This window comes from Oncorhynchus tshawytscha, linkage group LG32 (assembly GCF_018296145.1).
Source record: "Oncorhynchus tshawytscha isolate Ot180627B linkage group LG32, Otsh_v2.0, whole genome shotgun sequence".
NCBI lineage: Eukaryota > Metazoa > Chordata > Actinopteri > Salmoniformes > Salmonidae > Oncorhynchus > Oncorhynchus tshawytscha.
This window is the reverse complement of record NC_056460.1, coordinates 3,888,029-3,904,299: the sequence shown is the minus strand read 5'-3', so window position 1 is coordinate 3,904,299 and position 16,271 is coordinate 3,888,029. Positions and strand designations below refer to the sequence as shown.

Sequence of the window (16,271 nt, the reverse complement as noted above, 5' to 3'; positions counted from 1 at the left end):
ATCATTAACCATGTGTAGTTAACTAGTGATTATGATTGATTGTTTTTTACAAGATACGTTTAATGCTAGCTAGCAACTTACCTTGGCTTACTGCATTCGCGTAACAGGCAGTCTCCTTGTGGAGTGCAACGAGAGAGGCAGGACGTTATTGCGTTGGACTAGTTAACTGTACGGTTGCAAGATTGGATCCCCCGAGCTGACAAGGTGAAAATCTGTCCTTCTGCCTCTGAACAAGGCAGTTAACCCACTGTCATTGAAAATAAGAATAGGTTCTTAACTGACTTGCCTAGTTAAATAAAGGTATTAAAAAATAATAATAATTAAATCGGCGCCCAAAAATACCGATTTCCGATTGTTATGAAAAACTTGGAATCGGCCCTAATTAATCGGCCATTCCGATTAATCGGCCGACCTCTAGTGCCAAGCTTGTAGCTTCAAATCCAAGAAGACTCCAGGCTGTAATCGCTGCCAAAAGTTCTTCAGCAAAGTACTGAGTAAAGGGTCTGAATACTTATGTAAATGTGATATTTATGTTTTTTTTTTTTAAATGTGTGAACCTGTCATGGGGTATTGTGTGTCGATTGATAAGGGAAAAAATAAGGATGTAACATAATACAATTTGGAAAAAGTCAAGGGGTCTGAATACTTTCCGAATGCACTCAAACTGTATTCTAGTCATGGATCAACCTATATATCAACTGCTGGACAATAATGTCCCTACTGCCTTTACACCATTTATATGCGTGTGTATGTACAGTGGGGCAAAAAAGTATTTAGTCAGCCACCAATTGTGCAAGTTCTCCCACTTACAAAGATGAGAGAGGCCTGTAATTTTCATCATAGGTACACTTCAATTATGACAGACAAAATGAGAAAAAAAGATCCAGAAAATCACATTGTAGGATTTTTTAATGAATTTATATGTATGTGTGTGTATATATATATATATATATATGTCTCTTGACATTGCTCGTTATTTTTCTGGATTGTATAGTTTACGTTTTTTAATTGCTAGCTATTACTGATCTGTTGGAGCTAGATACACAAGCATTTTGCTGCATCTGCGGTAACATCTGCAAATCTGTGTTAGCGACCTATAATTTGATTTAATTTGGATATGCTGCTGTACAATTCAAATCCAGTACGATGATTTCCGGCCCTTACTGTGAGTGGACCTGAGTCTTGAATCACAATTCTGATCATACAGAAACACCAGTTGCTTGTCACTACCTACACCACTGTGAGGGTTGAAACAACCTCTATTTGTTTAAACCGAAACCACACCTCTATTTATAATAGAGGATTTTAAAATTAAGCTTGTGTAGTCAATTATATTCACGCAACGGAACAGCACTTTAGCTATCTAATATGACGTACAGTTGATAATGAAACCACTTGTTCTGCTCTTGTAATTGCCCTTTGGATTAGCAGAACAACAGTTTGTAACCTTTTCATTTCCGGGGAGTGGCTTTAATTCAAATCCCCCCCCAACAATTCTCTCTCAGATGTATTGTTTTGACCTGTTTGTGTTACTTATAAAATATTGTGATGGAAAAGGACAGAGGGATTAAAATAGCTGTTTGTCTTTATTTTAGTGTGGCGGTCACCAGATCTAAAGACGTGCCCGCCTTCGGTCCTCCCATCCCCCAGGGGGTGCTCTTCCCAAAGTCGGCCATGTTCCGGGACTTCCTTCTGGCCAAGATGATGAACGGTGAGAATGCGGTGCATAAGTCGGACAAGTTCCGCGCCATGGCCATGCGCACGCGCCAAGAGTACCTGAAAGATTTGTCCGAGAACTTTGTAAGCGCCAACCCCGTGGACTCTTCAGCGGCCAAGTTTAGCTTCATCTCGTTGGGTGTCAAGAAGAAGGAGCGCAGCCGACCTCGGCGGAACGCCCACCTTCAGAGCTACGGGGCAGTCACTTGGGCCGTGGTGGCCCGGGACTTTGGCCAATCGGCGGACATTGGCTGCCTGCTGGCCGTCTCCAATGAGTTTGTGGTGCTGATCGAAGAGGCGTCCAAGGAGGTGGTGTTCAACTGCTACTGCCGCGACGTCCTTGGTTGGAGCGCAACATCTGGGAGCGTCCGGCTCTTCTACGAGCGAGGCGAGTGTGTGGTGTTCTCCACGCAGGAAGGATGCCTGGACGACGTCCGGGAGATCATGCAGAGGTTGGAGGTAAGAAGGTTGTGTTAGGCTAAAAGACAACATCATTCAGTGCTACACATCCTGTACACAGGTTAAGCCTATTATTGGACTAAGCAGTATTTTCAATTAAGATCTTCCATTGAGAATGATATTTAGTCCAGGCTTAAGTGTTAAAGTCCTTTAAACTAGTGGTCGCCAATCGGACCCACAAGGAACATATATAATTCAACTTCTCCAAGTATTTACTGAAGACTAGGTTTAGTTTATCACTTGAAAATTGGGTTTGGGTTTGTTACTGCTTGGCTGTACCCACACTGGCCCAGAGAGAAGATTGGCCACTTCTGCCTGAGACATACACTACCGTTCAAAAGTTTGGGGTCCTTGTTTTTGAAAGAAAAGTACATTGTTCGTCCATTAAAATAACATCAAATTGATCAGAAATACAGGGTAGACATTGTTAATGTTGTAAATGACTATTATAGCTGGGAACGACCGATTAAAAAAAAAAAAAATAATAATAATAATAATAATAATAATTTTATTTTAAATATTAAAAAAATTGAATATCTACATAGGCGTACAGAGGCCCATTATCAGCAACCTGATCACTCCTGTGTTCCAATGGCACGTTGTGTTAGGAAATCCAAGCCTTTTAAAATGATAAACTTAGATTAGCTAACACAACGTGCCATTGGAACACAGGAGTGATCAGGTTGCTGATAATGGGCCTCTGTAAGCCCATGTAGATATTCCATTAAAAATCAGCCATTTCCAGCTACAATAGTCATTTACAACATTAACAATGTCTACACTGTATTTCTGATCAATTTGATATTTTAATGGACAAAAAAAGTGCTTTTCTTTCAAAAACAAGGACATTTCTAAGTGACCCCAAACTTTTGAACTGTAGTTTAATATCATAAGACACTTGCATAAAACCTTGTACCTTAGTATTTGGCTGCATTTAGACAGGAAGCCCAATTCTGATATTTTTTCACTAATTGGTATTTTGACCAATCAGATCTGTAAAAGATCTGATGTGAAAAGATCTTGTTAGGTTAAATGGTTTACTACGGGTTAGCGCTGCAGTGAGAAGATTACTCAAGTCCTGGGAGCCGGCCCAAGTCACAGCAGTTTAGTCAGCAGATGTCCCCCATTATACCGCCACTTTACCTCAGCCTCACAACAATATGTTTGTTGTTAGAAGTTACTGTTCTTGAATCACTGTTTGTAATAAACGCCTGCCGGGGCATGTACTTTCCTCCTGCTTTTTTTTTGGCCTGGAATTGATTTAATCATTTGGTTGATAATTGTGTTATTTTGGGGGAGACGAGAGGTCGTATGGGGTCGGGTGTCCCTGAGCGCTATGTCCCAGGCCCTTTACATTTCAGTTAAATGGGATAATCCAAAGGTGTCTAAAGCATCTGCTAGGGTTGTCATGATACCATTAGCCTCAGACGCCCAGGCTTTAAGACGCCAAAAAGGGGTGAAGAACTGGGGAGTCTGGATGAAAAATAGTAACACGTTGCCACTCCAAACAGTGATGGCGTTTTTTTTTTCTCTTTGGCATGGTGACGACCCTAATCTCTGCAGAGCTTCACATTGTGTTTTGGCTGGTTTATTCTGAAATGATTTCTTCTGTTGTTGGCAAACTTTTTTGTCAAATCCCGTAACTGTTTCCTGCGCTTCAAGAGGCCAGCTCAAGCCACTTTTGGACTATATTTAGTTTTTGTTGCCAAGTTTGATTGAATGGAGCCCTTTAGTCTTTTCAACCAACTTTATCTTGGAAAGGGATACTGATTTAAGTTCTCATTGGCTTCGGTGCGATTTTAAAGTTTTGTTTTTGTGTGGAGTAGATCAAACCACAAAGTTGCTAATTACTGCCCCTCCATGAGGTTAACTGGGGTAACGGTTGATCTACAGTAGGCTTTATAAGGTAATGCTCATAACTTATCAAAACAGTTGCCAACATGGATAATCCCTAATAAAGCCATTAGATCAGAGTAGGCTGGAATTGACTCTCTTGGTCATGTCGTCCTAGATTGTCACCCGGGGCTGCGAGACAGTGGAGATGACCCTTCGGCGGAACGGTCTGGGCCAGCTGGGATTCCACGTCAACTTTGAGGGCGTGGTGGCGGACGTGGAGCCTTTCGGCTTCGCCTGGCAGGTGGGTCTCCGTCCGGGCAGCCGGCTGATGGAGATCTGCAAGGTGGCTGTGGCCACACTATCCCACGAGCAGATGATCGACTTGCTGCGCACGTCCAACACAGTCAGTGTGGTCATCGTTCAGCCCCACGAAGACGGCACGCCCAGGAGGTAGGTTAAACACCACCACCTCCTTTGCACTTAAACTAAGCGCTGTTTTATTCTTACACTGAACAAAAATTTGAACGCAACATGCAACAATTTCAATGATTTTACTGAGGTACAGTTCATATAAGGAAATCAGTCAATTTAAATAAATTCATTAGGCCCTAATGTATGGATTTCACATGACTGGGCAGGGGCACAGCCATGGGAGTGCATAAGCCCACCCACTTGGGAGCCAGGCCCAGCCAATCATAATTAGTTTTTCACAGCAAAAGGGCTTTATTACAGACATAAATACTCATCAGTTTCATCAGCTGTCCGGGTGGCTGGTTTCAGACAATCCCGCAGGTGAAGAAGTTGGATGTGGAGGTCCTGGGCTGGCATGTTTACCCGTAGTCTGTGGTTGTGAGGCCGGTTGGACGTTCTCTAAAACAACATTGGAGAGGCGGCTTATGGTAGAGAAATTAACATTCAATTCTCTGGCAACAGCTCTGTTGGACATTCCTTTAGTTAGCATGCTCCCTCAACTTGAGACATCTGTGGCATTGTGTTGTGACAAAACTGCACATTTTAGTGGCCTTTTGTTGTCCCTAGCACAAGGTGCATCTGTGTAACGATCATGCTGTTTAATCAACTTCTTGATATGCAACATCTATCAGGTGGATGGATTATCTTGGAAAATGAGAAATGCTCACCAACATGGATGTAAGCACATTTGTTCACAAACTTTGAGAGAAATAAGCTTTTTGTGCATATGGAACATTTATGGGGTCTTTTATTTCAGCTCATGGGACCAACACTTTACATGTTGCGTTGATATTTTTGTTCAGTATATAACCAACTCAATCTTTAAAGGTTTAATCTGTAACTTTATTTTTCTCAAAAGGGCAGGGTTTGGGTCTTGTTGAGTATGTCCCTTTATTTTTAACTTTGCTTCTTGGATGTTTGTGTTTGTAGTATCTTAAGTTGCCACTGGCAAAATAAAAATGACAAATTGCTACTTTAAACACTGTTCGTATCATTGCTTCATCAATTTCCCACGATTTCGACCACTATAACCTTTTGGGATTTACATCAATAATTATTTTTCCTTGTTAGTGGCTTGCACTCCCCTGTCTTCACAGTGGAATAATGGCTCTTGACAGTGTTATGGCTCACCTGCACAACTGCCAGAACATGTTAGCCGTCACATCAATCAAGTTATGACGGCACTGCTGTACTCTGTGTTCTGAAGGAATTCTGACAACAAACCAAAGTTAATGTTTACCATAGTCGCAAACATTTCATTGATCAGTATAATGTCTCCTTTTAACCAAATGTCTATATACAGTTGAAGTCGGAAGTTTACATACACTTAGGTTGGAGTCATTAAAACTTGTTTTTCAACCTCTCCACAAATTTCTGGCAGTGAAACATCTCAAAATACCTAACACTTAAAATGCAGTCCATCTGCCAAACATCCACATAAATCTCCTATTGACTTAGAGTTACCTATGAGGATTGTGTCACACTTTTTTTTTTTTTTACATTAGATTCACATAATAACATGTAACAACACCTACACATGCTCTTACAGTATAATAAGACGCTCAATTGTTGATGTGTCTTTTTGATTTGTTCTATCAGGAGCTGCTCGGAGATGTACCGCATCCCCGTGGTGGAGTACAAGACTACCACGGCTGCTGGCTGGCACCGCGTCTCGGCAGCCCCGGGTGGTGGCCCATCCATGTCCCGGACCTCCCCCACACAGGGCCCAAGCCCCGGGCAGCAGATGTTCCATTACGCCCAGGGGGCCATCTCCCGCAGCACCTCCTTCGACAGGAAGCAACAGGACGGGACCAGGTACACCTCAGCACCCACTTCCATCTTCTTTGACTCAATTGACTCATAGTTCCTAGTTCCAGCACCCTAGATCCGAGGTACTCACATTTGAGCCTGGATGGCCAAAGTCCTGATGTTTTTTTATTTATTTTCAAACAGAGTAAACTCATTGTCACTGTTTGGTTAGTGCTAGTGAGTGGAATCTCGATCTTAATCAGTCCCTGCTTAGAGCAAAGAATTTACATCAGCAGTACTTCTTGTCTTGAGGCCAGATTTTAGTATCCCTGCCTTTGACACTCATAATCATGCTCAAAGTGTGTCACCAAAAGAGACTTGAGCTATATTACATCAAGCAATGCTTCTTTGTTTGGCATGAAGAGTCACTCCAATTCTGAAAATATTTTCATGTACATATACAGATTTGCTGGCCAACCATGTCTGACTCATCCCAAGAATCTGTACAAATAATTGAATGGGACTCATTGCCGACTTGTCTTTGTCAGTGAAATTGTATAATTTTCTCGGCGAACACAATGGCACCTCTATCCTTAGTATCACTGACACTGCACGATATTAGCATAGGCTGTGCATAATGAGGTCAAGGTTTTTGTAATTTGATTAGCATAAAATTAGCAAGTGGCAAATACGTGACTGGGAAACTGAGACTGGGCTCTGACAGGAAGAAAAACAAGATGGCGGAAGGGGCATTAGGGAAACCAACAAAGTGTTCTAAAATGATTTACAATGGAAAACGGGAATGAGCTTTTATTTGACAAGTATAGGTAAACCGTCCCTGTTCGTCTGTTTTCTACCGTTCATGCCTAATGAACTCGACCCAGCTCTAATTCCAACTCTAACATACTGTGGCTGCTATACTTAAATCAGTGTTTCTCATAGACATTGTTTCAGATGGTATTTGCTCACAGTGGGTCCCAGGACTAGAGAAAACAACTGAATCAATGCTGAATGTAGATGAGAAGAGCTCTTTGGCACTGTGATATAATAATAACAGATAAACAAACAGAATAAACTATGTTTTTTCCTAGTGTTTTATTTTTGCTCTTATGTTGGGTCATGTTTTATGGAGTGATTTTAGTGGCAACAGAATGTTTATCAGAATTGAATCATGTTGAATTTATGTTATGAAATGTTTCATTTTGTTGGCACTAATATCACTCCATAAGCATCAACTTTCTTTACCCTGTATTTAGAGTATGTTTCTCACTCTGTCTGAGGGTTGAGGATCGACCTCCATGTTGTGCCCCTGTTATTTAACATGGCACCCAGCATGGGGGGAGGGGGGGGTGTTAGCTAGCAGGGTGTCATGGTGTGTGAATGTTTTATTGAGCTCTGGAGTGTCGAGGTGCTTGTTTGCAGCCCTGCACTGCCCCTCTGCTGTGGACTGTCCACGATTGTCTGTACACACACACACACACACACACACACAGCTACAGTAAAGCTACCTCAGCACTGGTCTTTCAGGGTAGTGTTGCATTACATATCAGGTTGAACACGCGTGTGTGTCCATGCCATGCGTATCTGTGGTGTTACATCTAATCAGTGTGTGCGTGTCCATTTACAACTGTGTGACAACTGTGTCTGTGCATGCAAGCATACCGGTATATGTGGGAGTAGTGCAATTGTGTGGGATGAGTTTGACCTTTTGTAGAAAGAAAAGCACAGCCTGTTTGCTGGCGGAAAATTGAGATTAAGTGATTCCCTTCTAGCCAGTGGTTTCACAGGATTGATTGCGGCATGGATTGGCCTCTCAGGAGAGAACTCTATTTTCAGATTGGAGTGTCCTTGTATATGTCTGTTATGAAAGACTTTACAAGTCTACACTGAGTGTACAAAATATTGTGAAGACCTGCTCTTTCCATGACATAGACTGACCAGGTGAATCCAGATGAAAGCTTTGATCCCTTATTGACTCCAACACAATTGGAGTCAACGTGGGCGAGCATCCCTGTGGAATGCTTTTGACACCTTGTAGAGTCCATGCCCCGACGAATTGAGGCTGTTCTGACGGAGAGGGGGGAGGTGGTGTTCTTAATGTTTTCTTAATGTTTTGTACAGTCAGTGTATATTATAGACATGTTAAAGAAAATGGGTGGTTTGCTTCGCTACAAACTCTTCTGGTGGCAGTCTGGGAACCAAATGGTTGTTGTGAAATTTTTCTCATTAAACTTAATATGTTGTGAGTTAAGATGTCAACCCCACTTGGCACCAAATGGTGAATTTATTTTATCAGGGATTCAGTCGATTTATTTAGGGCCGATTTCAAGTTTTCATAACAATATGTAATTGCCATTTTTGGACACCGATTATGTCCGATTACATTGCACTCCATGAGGAGACTGCGTGTCAGGCTGACCTACTACCTGTTATGCGAGTGCAGCAAGGAGCCAAGGCAAGGTGCTAGCTAGCATTAAATGTATCATATGAAAAACAATCACTCTTAACATAATCACTAGTTAACTACACATGGTTGATGATAGTACTAGTTTATCTAGCTTGTCCTGCGTTGCATATAATCGATGCAGTGCCTGTTAATTTATCATTGAATCACAGCCTTCTTCGCCAAATACGGGTGATTTAACAAGCGCATTCGCGAAAAAAAGCACTGTTGTTGTATCAATGTGTACTTAACCATAAACATCAATGCCTTTCTTTTAAAATCAATACACAAGTATATATTTTTAAACCTGCATATTTAGTTAATATTGCCTGCTCACATGAATTTCTTTTAACTAGGGAATTTGTGTCACTTCGCTTGCGTTCCGTGCAAGCAGAGTCAGGGTATATGCAGCAGTTTGGGCCGCCTGGCTCATGGCAAACTGTGTGAAGACCATTTCTTCCTAACAAAGACTGTAATTAATTTGCCAGAATTGTACATAATTATGACATAACATTGAATGTTGTGCAATGTAACAGCAGTATTTAGACCTGAGGGATGCCACCCGTTAGATAAAATACAGAACGGTTCTGTATTTCACTGAAATAATAAACGTTTTGTTTTCGAAATGGTATTTTCCGGATTTGACCATATTAATGACCTAAGGCTCATATTTCTGTGTGTTATTATATTATAATTAAGTCTATGATTTGATAGAGCAGTCTGACTGAGTGGTGGCAGGCAGCAGCAGGCTCGTAAGCATTCATTCAAACAGTACTTTCCTGCATTTGCTAGCAGCTCTTCGCTGTGCTTCAAGGATTGTGCTGTTTATGACTTCAAGCCTTTCAACTCCCGAGATTAGGCTGGCAATACTGAAGTACCTCTTAGAACATCCAAAGGTATATGAAATACAAATGGTATAGAGAGAAATAGTCCTATAATAACTACAACCTAAAACTTCTTAACTGGGAATATTGAAGACTATTAAAAGGAACCACCAGCTTTCATATGTTCTCATGTTCTGAGCAAGGAACTTAAACGTTAGCTTTTTTACATGGCACATATTGCACTTTTACTTCTCCAACACTTTGTTTTTGCATTATTTAAACAAAATTGAACATGTTTCATTTATTTATTTGAGACTAAATTGATTTTATTGATGTATTATATTAAGTTTAAATAAGTGTTCATTCAGTATCATTGTCATTATTACAAACAACAACAATTTTATATATAAATCGGCCAATTTAATCGGTATCTGCTTTTTCGGTCCGCCAATAATCGGTATCGGCGTTGAAAAATTATAATCGGTCGACCTCTAATTCATACTGAAACCAAGATCTCTTGGTCTCTTGATGACACCCTGAATTGCAGACAATACTCACATCAAAATATAAATACAAAATGCAAGCAGAAAGGAAAACATGGTCATAGAAAACAAACACATTCATCCGTAATAAGGTACTCAATCAGCTTTCTGAATTACCCTAGAGGCACCAAAACATCACATTTAAGAAAATGTTAAAGATTGTTCGACAAAATAAGGTGCCAGAACTAAAAGCTGAGTTACCAAAGGAATTATCAGAGTTCGCCATCCCTGAGACCGGGTGGCTAAAGTTTAGTGAATATGTTAGTCCCACTTAAAACATAGCAATGTATCAACCTACATGACATCAGAGGGCCAACAAACTTTCTGGTAGAGAATGCAGTGATGAGTACTAAAATTGCCACCCATAATAAAGTGCAGTGTGCTATGATAAACTCCATCTAAGGCTTTAGTGGACATAAAGTCCTGACCAACTAGTCATTGTCCTTTTTTATTATGTGGGTTTTAGTTAGCGCTTTGAGCTACGCTTAAGGGGGAAAGCTTTTAGAACAAAGTTAGAATTTTCAGTGTGACCGTAATGTCTTGAAAATAAAAACATATATCACATTTTAAATGACCACGTATTTCCAAGACACTAGCCCTCTCAATCTACGTTTCGGACCAGACCAGTTAATATAATAACTAGAGGTCGACCGATTATGATTTTTCAACGCCGATACCGATTATTGGAGGACCAAAAAAGCCAATGCCAATTAATCGGCCAATTGTTTTTGTTTTTATATATATATTATTATTTTTTAACATTTGTAATAATGACAACTACAACAATACTGAATTAACACTTATTTTAATTTAATATAATACATCAATAAAATCAATTCAGCCTCAAATAAATAATGAAACATGTTCAATTTGGTTTAAATAATGCAAAAACAATGTGTTGGAGAAGAAAGTAATATGTGCTAATATGCAATATGTGCCATGTAAAATGGCTAACGTTTAAGTTCCTTGCTGAAAGTTGGTGGTTCCTTTTAACATGAGACTTCAATTTTCCAAGGTAAGAGGTTTTAGGTTGTAGTTAATATAGTATTCATAGGACTATTTGTCTCTATACCATTTGTATTTCATATACAGTGGGGCAAAAAAGTATTTAGTCAGCCACCAATTGTGCAAGTTCTCCCACTTAAAAAGATGTTGCATCCAAAGAACCTACCTACTGTGAAGCATGGGGGTGGAAACATCATGCTTTGGGGCTGTTTTTCTGCAAAGGGACCAGGACGACTGATCCGTGTAAAGGAAAGAATGAATGGGGCCATTTATCATGAGATTTTGAGTGAAAACCTCCTTCCATCAGCAAGGGCATTGAAGATGAAACGTGGCTGGGTCTTTCAGCATGACAATGATCCCAAACACACCGCCCGGGCAACGAAGGAGTGGCTTCGTAAGAAGCATTTCAAGGTCCTGAAGTGGCCTAGCCAGTCTCCAGATCTCAACCCCATAGAAAATCTTTGAAGGGAGTTGAAAGTCTGTGTTGCCCCAAAACATCACTGCTCTAGAGGAGATCTGCATGGAGGAATGGGCCAAAATACCAGCAACAGTGTGTGAAAACCTTGTGAAGACTTACAGAAAACGTTTGACCTCTGTCATTGCCAACAAAGGGTATATAACAAAGTATTGAGAAACTTTTGTTATTGACCAAATACTTATTTTCCACCATAATTTGCAAATAAATTAATAAAAAATCCTACAATGTGATTTTCTGGATTTTTTTTTCTCATTTTGTCTGTCATAGTTGAAGTGTACCTATGATGATAAATTACAGGCCTCTCTCATCGTTTTAAGTGGGAGAACTTGCACAATTGGTGGCTGACTAAATACTTTTTTGCCCCACTGTACCTTTGACTATTGGATGTTATAGGCACTATAGTATTACCAGTGTAACAGTATAGCTTCCGTCCCCCTCCTCGCCCCTACCTGGGCTCGAACCAGGAACACATCAACAACAGCCACACTCGAAGCATCATTACCCATCACCCCACAAAAGCCGCGGCCCTTGCAACGTAAGTGGAATCACTACTCCAAATCTAAAAGCGTGTGATGTTTGAAACGGTATTAGCACACACCCAGCTAACTAGCTAGCCATTTCACGTTGGTTACACCAGCCATTAGGCTGATAGGCTTCAAGTCATTAACTGTGCTTGCGAAGAGCTGCTGGCAAAACACACGAAAGTGCTGTTTGAATGAATGATTACGGGCCTGCTGCTGCTCAGTCAGACTGCTCTATCAAATCAGACTTAATTATAACATGATAACACACAGAAATACAAGCCTTTGGTCATTAATATGGTCGAATCCGGAAACTATCATTTCGAAAAAACTAAACGTTTATTATTTCAGTGGAATACGGAACCGTTCGGTATTTTATCTAATGGGTGGCATCCCTAAGTCTAAGTATTCTTGTTACATTGCACAACCTTCAATGTTATGTCATAATTACGTAAAATTCTGGCAAATTAGTTCGCAATGAGCCAGGCAGCCCAAACTGTTGCATATACCCTGACTGCATGCAATGAACGCAAGAGAAATGACACAATTTCACCTGGTTAATATTGCCTGCTAAACTGGATTAGTAGTTATAACTAGGGATTATGATTGATTGTTTTTTATAAGATAAGTTTAATGCTAGCTAGCAATTTACCTTGGCTTCTACTGCATACGTGTAACAGGCAGGCTAATTGTGGAGTGCAATGGTTAGAGCATTGGGCTAGTTAACTGTATGGTTGCAAAATTGGATCTCCTGAGCTGACAAGGTGAAAATCTGTCGTTCTGCCCCTGAACAAGGCAGTTAACCCACCGTTCCTCTGCCATCATTGAAAATACTGACTTGCCTAGTTAAATAAAGGTATAAAAAATAAAATGTATTAAAATATCGGAAATCGGTGCCCAAAAATACCGATTTCCGATTGTAATGACAACTTGAAATCGTCCCTAATTAATCGGCCATTCCGATTAATCGGTCAACCTCTAATAGTAACATACTGGTTCTTATAAGCGCTGTGGAGCGTACCGGGAGTCACCACACCGTTACCAGCAGGAAATATAAAAACTGATTTCTGGGTTATGATTTATGTAACATTATATTTCCCGCACACTTTTACCATACCATATTTGTCATATGTAACACTTTGCCTGGGTTCTACAAAAAAACGTGATAGACTCTGAGGTAGTACAATGGAACCATTAAGGTGACATGTTTTCCTAAGGGAAACGTACATGGAGACACTGCATATGTTTATTGTGTGGGGATCGTTTGAATTCAAACACTTTGTGGCTTCGACTCCTAGTCAGAGTTTTGCCAGCTAATTAAGAGGGAGCGGGACTCAATTTGCAGCTGCCAACGCCTTGTAAAGCAGGCCTGCTCCAATGCTGCTGAAGATGCAAGCATTGAAGATCCCTTTCACACCTCCTCATCCTTTACTCCCTCCCTGCCCTATATAACCTCCATTATGCGAGCTTCTCCATTGCACGATCCCATCTCAGCTTTTCCATATGATGTGTAATTCTGTGTATTCTTTCGAGGTCTCAGCGTTCTTCCCGGTCTGGCGGGAGAGTCTGGTTTCACGAGTCGGAGGCTCGTGCATCTCCGATGCCCCGGAGGCTTGGAACAGTGTGTTCAGGCTAAGAATAACACCTTGCTTAACTGCTTACTTACGCTATGTTCCGCAAGTATTTCCCCAAGCACTCTTCATAAATGGATGGGATTCTAGTAGTCCAGTTACTACTACATCACAGTATAACGGTTGACCTACTATTTGTATTGTCTGTATCAAATAAACCCTCCTTTTTAAAAATATATCAACGTTCTTATCTACACTGTGTAGTTTGACCTTTGGCATAATACACATAATGATATACTAAACAAACAAACATCAGGAGCACATGCATCATACGTCCAGACTAGGTGATGAGTTGTATTGACACGCCTGACATTGTCTTGACAGCTCTTTTATTTTGTTTTCACAACTTTGAGAATAATAGGAGTGATAACATGGTCCTTTAGCAGATGCATTTATCCCAAGTGACCCACCCAGTGGCCAATTTAGTTTGGTCTGCTAGGTACAGTCAAATCGTTTCCTTAGACCTAGTGTGCGGCCCTTTTGAGAATCAAATGAACAACTAACCCTTTCCTTTTAACAGGGCCATTGAAGCTGTGGCCTACAGGTGGGGCACTTTAGCGGTTGAGGCCCATTTTGGTTACATGTCCCCTAAATGTTATTTTTGTGGTTTTTCAGGGTACTGCAGGAATATGAGATCTCCCCTACGGCCTCATGTAGCAGTCGGGAACCAGGACAACTGTACTGCAGCTCCCCCAGCAACCAATCCACGTCCAGTGACCCCGGACCCTGTGGCACCTGGTCCCAGAAGGCGGGATGCATTAACGTGTAAGTGCATTAGAGCACAGTGCTGCGGTGCACATATTATGACACCTATGGTGTATATTTTAGGACAACTACGGTGTACATTTTAGGAAACTCTCAACGTCAAGCCTCACCCTTCCATGGAGAGTTACGTACACAGCAGACTGGGTTTGAATACAATTATATTCAAATACTGTATCTGCGCTTGATTTAGCTTGTCTGGGGCAATGGTGCCAATGAAATAGTAGCAAAAGTGGAAACCCTGCCCACCATTCTGTTTAAAGGGATAGTTTAGTCCAAAATCAAAGTGTATTGGATGTTTACATTTCTCAATATAATCAAGTCCATATTTGATGGCATCTGTTGTGTGTCCCGGTTACAGATAGGCCTACAGCTATGAGCATTAGGAGAAGTCTACAGACCCCAAGCACAAATAAATGGGAGAGGTGGCTGTCATCTAATAAAATGCAATTAGGTGCTTTTCTTTGCTCCTAGATTAGATCAACTGTTGGGATTTATTATCCCAACAGGGGGAAATGAATTTGGTCATGTGCTTAAAAAGACAAAGTACATAATATATAGAAACACAGAATAATGCACAATTAAAATTCATATGAATAATGCTACAGGCTATATATTTACATCGAAAGTTCAATCCATATTTATACTCCTTTAAACCAGACTATTCCCTCCTGGGCATACTGTAGATGGCACATAATCTATAGAGAAAGAGGACTATAATAATACTATGGTCATTTAGCATTTTTATCCAAAGCCATTTTCATAACTGTTCAGCATTCACAGTGACTCATACTGTATATGAATCAATCAAATTCAATCACATTTATTTTAAAAGCCCTTTATCCCTCAGCTGTTGTCACAAAGTGCTTTACAGATACCCAGCCTAAAACACCAAAGACCAAACAATGCAGAAGCATCAGTGTAGTGTTTATATTCAGTACATCGGCCCATATATTCAGCATAGTGTATATATTCAATACAGTGACCCATACATTCAGTATATGTAGTGGGACCAGTTGTGTCATATGATAGGCCATCACCTCTATCTAGGACAAAACGATACCATTACTACCCCCCCATCCTGGTTCTTCCAGGACCCCCATTCCTTGACCTTCGGCAGTCCAGACCAGGTTATAGTCGCCAGGCCAGAGGCCCCAGCCAGACCCTGGCTCTCAGGTTGTAAGGCATTCCTTCAATATCCCCACAGCATCCGTTGTGGAAATGTGTCTGGGCAGCCGCAGCTTAACGGATACTGTTACACACCAAGGGAAAGGTTTGAAATAGCTCAGTGCGACTAGCCAAGTGGTGAGAAACAGTAAAACAATGGCCAGTGGTGTGAAAAGCAGGAAGTGGGGTTGATAAGTATTACAATGCAGTTAAAAGTTTCTAAAGCAATGGCAAAGCATTGAGGATGCTGTGGGAGACTATAATTTGACTATAATTTGAACACATTTTCTCAATTGTAATGTTTGGAAGCCATGATATGCTGGTTAGCATTCTCTTTTCTCTTTGAGGCCTGAGTTTAGGACAACAGTTCTCATTTGACAAAATTATTGCATTGAAAGTTGATACAGTTGTGATTAGGTAAGGCATGGGTAGGCAACCCTGTTCTTGGAGTGCCACAGGATTTTGCTCCGATTAGGTACCACACCTGACCAACTGAGGTTAAATGATTGTCTAAATGCAAAACACCTGGTCATCCAGGTCGGTTAAATCAAAAACATTTGAATTCCTACGTCACTCCAGGACAAGGGTTGCCAACCCTTGTAATAAGAACTGGCAGCTCTACATTGGATCATTCAGGTGCGGGTTCAGTTAACTGAGTTTGTTTGGG

At 40.9% G+C, this 16,271-nt stretch overlaps 1 protein-coding gene across 7 annotated transcripts in view; it reads left to right on the top strand.

The window, feature by feature from the left end:
• The window catches only part of LOC112230438 (signal-induced proliferation-associated 1-like protein 2), a 108,787-nt gene that overhangs the window by 67,808 nt on the left and 24,708 nt on the right, over window positions 1–16,271 (top strand). For all 7 annotated transcript variants that reach the window (XM_024396749.2, XM_024396747.2, XM_024396748.2 and 4 more), the window contains exons 8-11: window positions 1,596–2,175; window positions 4,187–4,461; window positions 6,082–6,297; window positions 14,291–14,440. In XM_024396749.2, coding sequence (XP_024252517.1) covers window positions 1,596–2,175; window positions 4,187–4,461; window positions 6,082–6,297; window positions 14,291–14,440 — 1,221 coding nt within the window. The remainder of the gene's footprint in view (window positions 1–1,595; window positions 2,176–4,186; window positions 4,462–6,081; window positions 6,298–14,290; window positions 14,441–16,271) is intronic.